At 42.1% G+C, this 7480-nt stretch overlaps 1 protein-coding gene and 1 long non-coding RNA gene across 3 annotated transcripts in view; one reads left to right on the plus strand and one right to left on the minus strand.

Moving 5' to 3' along the window:
* Window positions 1–1974: 1974 nt before the first annotated feature.
* On the minus strand, window positions 1975–5564 carry foxf1 (forkhead box F1). Its single transcript, XM_034879111.1, has 2 exons — window positions 4251–5564; window positions 1975–3055 (listed from the first exon to the last, which is right to left on the minus strand). The coding sequence occupies exons 1-2, from the start codon at window positions 5227–5229 to the stop codon at window positions 2892–2894; spliced, it is 1143 nt and encodes a 380-aa protein (XP_034735002.1). The 5' UTR covers window positions 5230–5564; the 3' UTR covers window positions 1975–2891.
* Window positions 5565–6053: 489 nt separating this feature from the next.
* LOC117947868 overlaps window positions 6054–7480 on the plus strand; it is a 13774-nt gene continuing 12347 nt past the window's right edge. For both annotated transcript variants that reach the window (XR_004657344.1, XR_004657345.1), the window contains exon 1: window positions 6054–6405. This is a non-coding gene — a long non-coding RNA (uncharacterized LOC117947868). The remainder of the gene's footprint in view (window positions 6406–7480) is intronic.

Below are 7480 nucleotides of genomic sequence, written 5' to 3' on the forward strand. Positions count from 1 at the left end.
CTTTGATTTTGACAAATATTTGAACGGTGAGCTGTCTTCACACTGTTTTTGCCACATTTAGGAAATTGCACTCCTTGCACATTTCGGAGAGCAAACTTTGAAAACCCCAACTCCTACACTGACTCCTAGTCCAGTTTTAAAAAAACGTGATACCCCTCAAACTAACAAACAGATTGTTCCACTGAAGAGGCAGTAATTAAACGTAAGCTATCTCTGACCAGTGAGCTCAGCCAAATACAAAACGCATAATTAAAATCGTGTTATCTATTTGAAGCAAATTTAGGATTATGCATCCAGTTTCCTTGATGATAACACATTGTATAGGTTGACTTCATTGTTTTGGTAATGGCTCTATCTGCAATAGAGAGAAAGATATTAACTCAAACTGAATTACTAAGAGTATTAAACACATGCAAGACACTTATTAGCACCCATTAATCTGTATATTATGCCCTGTAAGATTGAAATGTTGTGCTGTCTGCACAGACATGACCTGGTAACTGATCATTCGGGTCAGTCAGCAGTGCCAGACAAGTGCCCCGTTTTCACTGAGGTCTTGATTGTATTGAAACACAAGCACACATCATGTCTGTCTGCACAGAGCAGGCCTTAGGCTTTTTATGGAGCTGTCGTCCAGGCCTAGTGAGGGAACAGCTGTGGAGACCCATCTCAGCACCGACAGAGCACTGAACCTCGGCAAATGTCAGCAGTTTGTTAATGCGCTGTTCCCCTGCTGTTGAGCCGTCTATCCCTGTGCTCGATGGCATGCTCGTTCTACTGGGGTTCAGTCAGTGGTCATGCTGTGAGATTTCAAAGCTATAGAAGTATGTCAAGACAGCTTGTTTACGGCCTGAATTGCAGATTCATGTGGACACACACGCCTCAAGAGCATTACTTGCAGTGTTAAATTTACATGAAGACCTCTTAAATTATATTCAGTTACTTGTTCTGACTTACCAGAGTACTTTTACTGAATGAGCTATGTGGATACTCACAAAAAAGATGCTGCCCCCGTGTTTTTCTACATTATGAACAGTTATAATATTCAACACCACACAGTTCTCTAAAACTAAATTCATTTCAAATCCTGAGATATCCACATGTTTTTATTTGTGCCAAATCCAAAATTAATATTGCTTTAATTGCATTGCCAGTTGTACTAGCCACTAAAACTAACTGATTAATTTTGCAACTTCTATACTCAACCAATTGATTCAGAGCATTTTGGTAAATTGGCTCAGTAATAGTAAAGACTGTTTTAAGAGGAGAAACAAAGCTTAAACCTACACAGCATCGCTTCATGTTGTATGTAAAACCCACTGAACCTTTTTTTCTCTTTACACCCCTAAACAATTCAGCATAACAATCCTTTGGGGGGGGGGAAATGCTTTTAAGGTAAAGAACTAAACCTACCAAAGCTTTTCACCTTGTAAGCAAACGCGGGTGAGATTTCTGCCTCTGAATTGTTGCGCCTTAATTGCTTTCTACAGACACTCGTTACATAGAGGGCATAAAACAACTGTCCTTTAAAACCATTTATTTAAAATCTATAATCAATCATTGTTTGGTGGAAAATCAGATTTGTTCATTTAATGTCAGCTTACAATAACAGGCATGACCTGCTCCTGCCAGATGACAACAGACCGTTAGTTAAACTGTTCGACTTTGGCCTCAGTCATGAACTGCATTAAAACAAGACAACACTGTGATATTCCTGGGACATTTTTCTGTTCTGGTACTGTAGTACTAGTGTGGACTTTTTTATATGCATAGTATTCTTTAATTTCTTTTTCTTCGGTATCACCAAAGCGTATATTTAAAGTCATGTGTACTCAGTTTACCAACCTTTTTAGTTGATTAATTAATTGCAAGCCATGTGTTAGAAACGTATTAAAAATAGTGTGATGCTTAAAAAGAAGCAGACATTGCTCCACTCTTTAAATACTGCTTATTTTGGGTGTGTGATGAAATCAATTTTTTTTTTTTTGTGGATTTAGGCTTAAACAGCCCAACAGATATAGTTTATTTCTTACAAATGATTTGTTGTATAACCCTAAAGACTAGCCCTCATTGATGGAACCTTGCTAAGTTTCCTAACATTATATAAGTATACAGTGCTGAAAGTAATGGTCTACATATATCTAACACAGACGACATAACAGTGCTTACAATATATCCTCAATTTCATTTTAAAACAAATAACAAGCGTTCTGACAAATATTGCCAATACAGAATATACGTCCTTGGCCAATTCGCCTGAAATTAAAATATGTAGGCCTACAGAATAAATAAAAAGATGCGCTAGGCTATTCAAAAAGTGCCTTCATCGTTTTTACATAGTATAGACGGACATGTTTATGTGATGTCCGTAATTGTTCATTTAAAAATTCAACGCTGGTATGAAAGTCCAAAAAGAAAAAAGAGCCTCAGTCTAATTTGTCAAAGTAAATAAAAGTATGTATAAACTTCAGACGGGGAAAATGGACGTGTGCATTTTTACATTGGCCGAGTAAAACAAGAAGAATAAACATTAAAGTGTGAAGTGGTAGTCATCCGCTCTGCAGGACTAAGTACCAGACAGCAGCAGGGTTTTATATACCCAGTCTTTACCCCGCTGATCGATGTTGATGGCATGAAAAAGTTGTATTTTATTATTATTATTATTAATAATATTATTATGTTGTTGCTTTGTGATTGGCCTGTCCCCGTGTCTTTGTCGAAATGTGAAACTGTACAGAAAAGTAGTCCGGTCTACTTGAAGCAGTGAGCGCTCTCCACGGGCCGGGCCGGGCCTCTATGTCTCTCAGTGGTTATTTACTCGTTTGTTCTCAGTTCAGTTCACCCTGCTGCATGGCTCAAGTCTGTGACACCGTCCTCTGGTCTGCAGGTTGTCACATAACGCAGGGCTTGATGTCCTGGTAGGAGACCTGTTGGTGGTGGTAGTACGAGCTGCTGCTCGGTGAGTGCATCGCTGAGGACGTCATGGCGTTGAACGAGAAGACGAACTCCTTCCGGTCACACATGCTCGGAGACTGGGAATGGTACCGAGGAATACCTGCGTAAAGCATTTGAAAATTTAGATTTAAAAACAATGACGATACGTGACTACGCAAGTACGTTTAATGAGTCGTTTTGACCATTAAAAAAAACATCTAAAACAATAGCATTAATAGGCTACAACTGTCATGTAAAGACTTTCTGTAGGCTTTAATTGTCAATTGTCAATGATAGACAGATCCTCTTAGAGCAGTCACAACCTTGATTTTACTTTGATGGATCCATTAGTAATAAAAGTAGGCTGTAGGCTAATAGAAAGTATATAATTATCATATATTGAAAAAGAAATGTTAATTTAAATGGAGTATCTATCCTAATAGCCTACTGGTGTTTTTTACACATCCACGCCACATTTTGTTTAGTGAAAGGAAGCCCATCGAACCTTTTAAATATAAATTATTATATATTCTCTTTAAAATAAAGATACATTGTATAGTCTACTTAATTTGTAAAGGAGATTTATAGAGCTATAGTTTCTAATTTTGCTGACATTATTCCTCACAGACACAGAGTCCATTTAGCAAGCGTGATTAGGATTGTGGAGGCGGGCTCGCAGGGCTAATTGACAGTGGCCCTTTGCACGCCAGTCCCGAAGGACTCGGGGCCTCGGGGCAAGGCAGGCTGGTCCCGACCGGGCTTGTTTTTCTTACCCAGAGATTGGCACGACTCTAAACTGTCCCGGCAGACTCTCTCTCTTTTTTTTCATCACTTCCAGAAACTGGAACCGTGCGAGTCTGAAACCCCTGGTTATCTGGGTTTTATTTGAGTTCTCCGTTTCAATTGGAGCAGGACAGTGACGCTTTCATGTTCGTGAGAGGAAATGCGTGGTTTCTTTTAGTTGCATCATTTTCCTTAATGGGCTGTCTTGATTTGAATTATTCTTCCGTTTTGTGCAATAGAGACATAAGATGGGTTTGTTGACAGCGAAATAAACGCATTCAAATGAGGCAGAGACTGTTCGTTATTTCCATTACGCCCACGTTTGGCATACGACCACAACAATCGGTGACCCATGCGTGGGCTATTGTTTAGACCGTCTGGTAATTAGGTTAACATTTTTAAATTTTCTAAAATATTCCTGCATCATATTTCTTCCTACGAGCTACTTCTCCCCACTTGTTTTCTTTATAAAAATGATGCAGTTTTAAACATGTTACAGTTTTTTTTAAGTGGATAAATTCCATTGAGCTTACCTTGTAAATCTGTAGTGCTGTGCCCGTTCTGGTGCAGGTAAGATTGGTCTAGTGAATGTGTTGGCAAGCTTGGCTGCAGCGAGTTTGCCCCTGGATTACAAGGAGACAGAGGCTGCTGCTTTATGTAGGAGGCCCCGTTATTCAGCGACGCCGAGGGGGCCGGAGCCCACGCCGAGGCTGAGCTCGAGTAGACGGGGTGAGGCTCCATGACTCCTCCGCTGGTGAGCAGAGGGGAGGCGGAATTGTCGTGGTGGGGGTAATCACTGCCAGTGGAGCCTGTACAATTTCCCATATACGAATGTCCACCGTTGGTCGACAAGTGTGACATGGTGTGCCCGGACAGACCCATCCCTTCCATGTTACCTGACAAGTGTCCATTCATCATCCCAATCCCACTGTCCAGAGACAAGCCGTTGGGCGGGCATGAAAGGCCCCCGCCGCTCCCCTGGAAGTTGTAGGACTCGGGGATATGGTTGAATCCCAGGCCGTTCATCATGCTGTACATGGGCTTCAGCGCCTGGCACTTGCGCCTAAAACCCCTGGGTCTCCTTCTAAAGGAGCCTTCCTCAAACATAAACTCACTAGCCGGGTCGATAGTCCAGTAGTGGCCCTTCCCTGGCCGGCCGAGGCCCTTGGGCAGCTTAATAAAGCACTCGTTCAGAGACAAGTTGTGACGCACGGAGTTCTTCCAACCCTGGTATGAGCCCCTGAAAAACGGGAAGCGGCTCTGGAGGAATTGGTATATTTCACTGAGCGTCAGTCGCTTGGTTGGAGAGCTCTGGATTGCCATGACTATTAAAGCAATGTACGAATAGGGGGGCTTCTCTGGTCTCCGGATGCCTGCGTTTGTCTTTTTGGTTTTCGTAGTGGAGGAGGCGGTTTCCATCACCGCCGTCTGTCCGTGCGGCTTCTCCGGGGCAGACATCGGGCTGCTCTGGGCAGGAGTCTGCGCTGGGGGCTGCTGAACCTCTGCCGTCATTTGTTCAATTTAGTCCTCGAGATGGCAAACGAAAAAGGTTGCTTTCCACCTTTCCAGCTATAAAAACTACACAATTGAACACTGATTCGCTGACATAAAGAACAAAAAACGAAACCGTATGGGCAAACTTAACGCACGAGCCAAAGGCGAGACTGTCTTCTTAACTCTGTCTTCTTCCTTTTGACTCAGTCCTGCAGCAGTCTGAAGCCGTACCGCCTTGTTCGCAGCGTCCGAAATGGGATAAGGAGCAGAACAGGAGCCGCTTTCCACTTCAGTTGGTGTGTTGTCTTGCGTCCGAGGAGCTCACTTTTTACTTATCTGTTGCCATCAGCGCATTGGGAGCTGGATGTCTTGGCCATCCTGATGTTAAGACCCGCCCAGTTCCCTCCTACTCCAGTGGTGGGCTTAAGCATGCACATCTGTGTGCGTTCACTTTTTAGGGAAATGTTTTTCCCCCTTCTTTACATTGAAATAAGGAATATATCTATCGTATAGCTTTTAAGCCATAGAGCGACATTTATATGGCTTCTTAGTATTATATGACCACACACTGATAACTACACTGGATGGGGCCTTAAGATCGCCTACAAATGTAGCCTGTTTTTTGCAAATAGTATCTTATTTTCAACACTAAATATTGACGAAAGTAATATGAACTGTGTAGATTCATAAGCTTGCAGTGCAAACATTATCTTTCAGTGTCAGGCCACATGCTTGATGCACCAGTACGGTACATAGGTCACGTGTCAATTATTAATAAACTAAATATTTTTTATAAAAACGGTTTTAGTGCACAAAAAAATTATTGACCAGAGAATATGCTCTTCTTATTCAAAACCACCCTTCTGATTTCTGTAAAAGATAGACAGGAACATGGGCAGGATGTTTATACAGCAAAATGTAAACATTTTCCCTGGCCTCCTTTAAATAAAAAATCAAGCAAAAGCCCCGTTAGATCAGCTAATACTCAATCCGATGCGATATGCCCGTCTGTTCTGGCGTCCTGTGTAGATGTTGAACGTTTTTTACATGAATATTGTTTGTGTAATGCAGTCATAATATTTACGCAGGGACGCAGGAGGAGTGAGGTGGAAGCTCTGCCGAGCTCTGAGCAGAGAAACTCGGACGGGGACTTGAGATCGACTCCTGCAGGCATCGTATGATCCAGGAATGAAGGTAAAGTGGAGTTTACACTTTTTAGTCAGAATATCTCCAGCAGAACTTTGCCCGGTTTAATTGAGTGCCGCATTGATCTTTAGTTTATTTTATGTGACATGACAGTGTATAGGTTAATTAGATAAACGAAACCTAAATTACGCCTCAAACCTTTTGCTTTAAAGTTGTAATGCACTCAGAAGAAGATGCGCACCAGTTTGTTGTAGCCTATTTGTTGTGTTTCCAAAGTCGGAATGTTTAATTTTAGTTCTCGTTACTGCCTTTGTGAGCGAGAGCTATACTGACGGACGATCAGTCCATAACCTAAAACTGTTGACAGTAGATTGCTTATTGTTCCCTGGAGATCTGAATATCTGCAGCCTGCAACCTTGTGCCTCTCCATGGGTTCAGTTAGTTGTGCTTCTGTTCTCTGCCGGCGTTACCGTGTCTAGTGGAGGCTCGTGACTGTTAGTTTTAACACAGTAGAATATTACCCCGGAGAGAAAATAGTGGATGAACATATTTACGTAGAACCTGAGAATGTTTGGAGACTGTGTTACCTGTGCGTAAAGGTCACCAGTAGTAGTAAAAAAAAAAAATCCTTTAAAATAGTAAGGCAGCATGTTCTCAAGTTCAATTTGTGAAAACATTTAAATCAAATTTCGATTTTTAACTCACACACTCAATGGTTAATTGATGTCCGGTCCCTTTTTTTGTTTCAGGCGAGAAAAAACAATTAATTGTCAAATTCTCATTATCAACCCAAAGGTGACAGACGTGCCACTGTTAGTTTTTGCTGTTGCAGGGGACATTTAGAGCCATGGATAAATGAATGTAAGTATTGTTTTAACCGGTGCCTGCTCGGCCACTCGCCTGGGGTGAGGGCCACACATTTATCAGGTTAGCGGACCACCCAGCGCGCACCAGGGGCAGGCGCGCTCCCGTCCTCTCTCTGCCCACTGCATTTAATTACCGCTGATGACTTCATTCCATTAGAGCGTTCTCCCCCCCTCCCCCTCCCCCCCCCCAACACGCTCATTTTCCCTATGTCACATTATTCTTTCTTTGTTAAATATCGGCTTATATATATATTATC

The sequence above is a fragment of the Etheostoma cragini genome, chromosome 1 (genome assembly GCF_013103735.1).
Source record: "Etheostoma cragini isolate CJK2018 chromosome 1, CSU_Ecrag_1.0, whole genome shotgun sequence".
Classification (NCBI taxonomy): Eukaryota; Metazoa; Chordata; class Actinopteri; order Perciformes; family Percidae; genus Etheostoma; species Etheostoma cragini.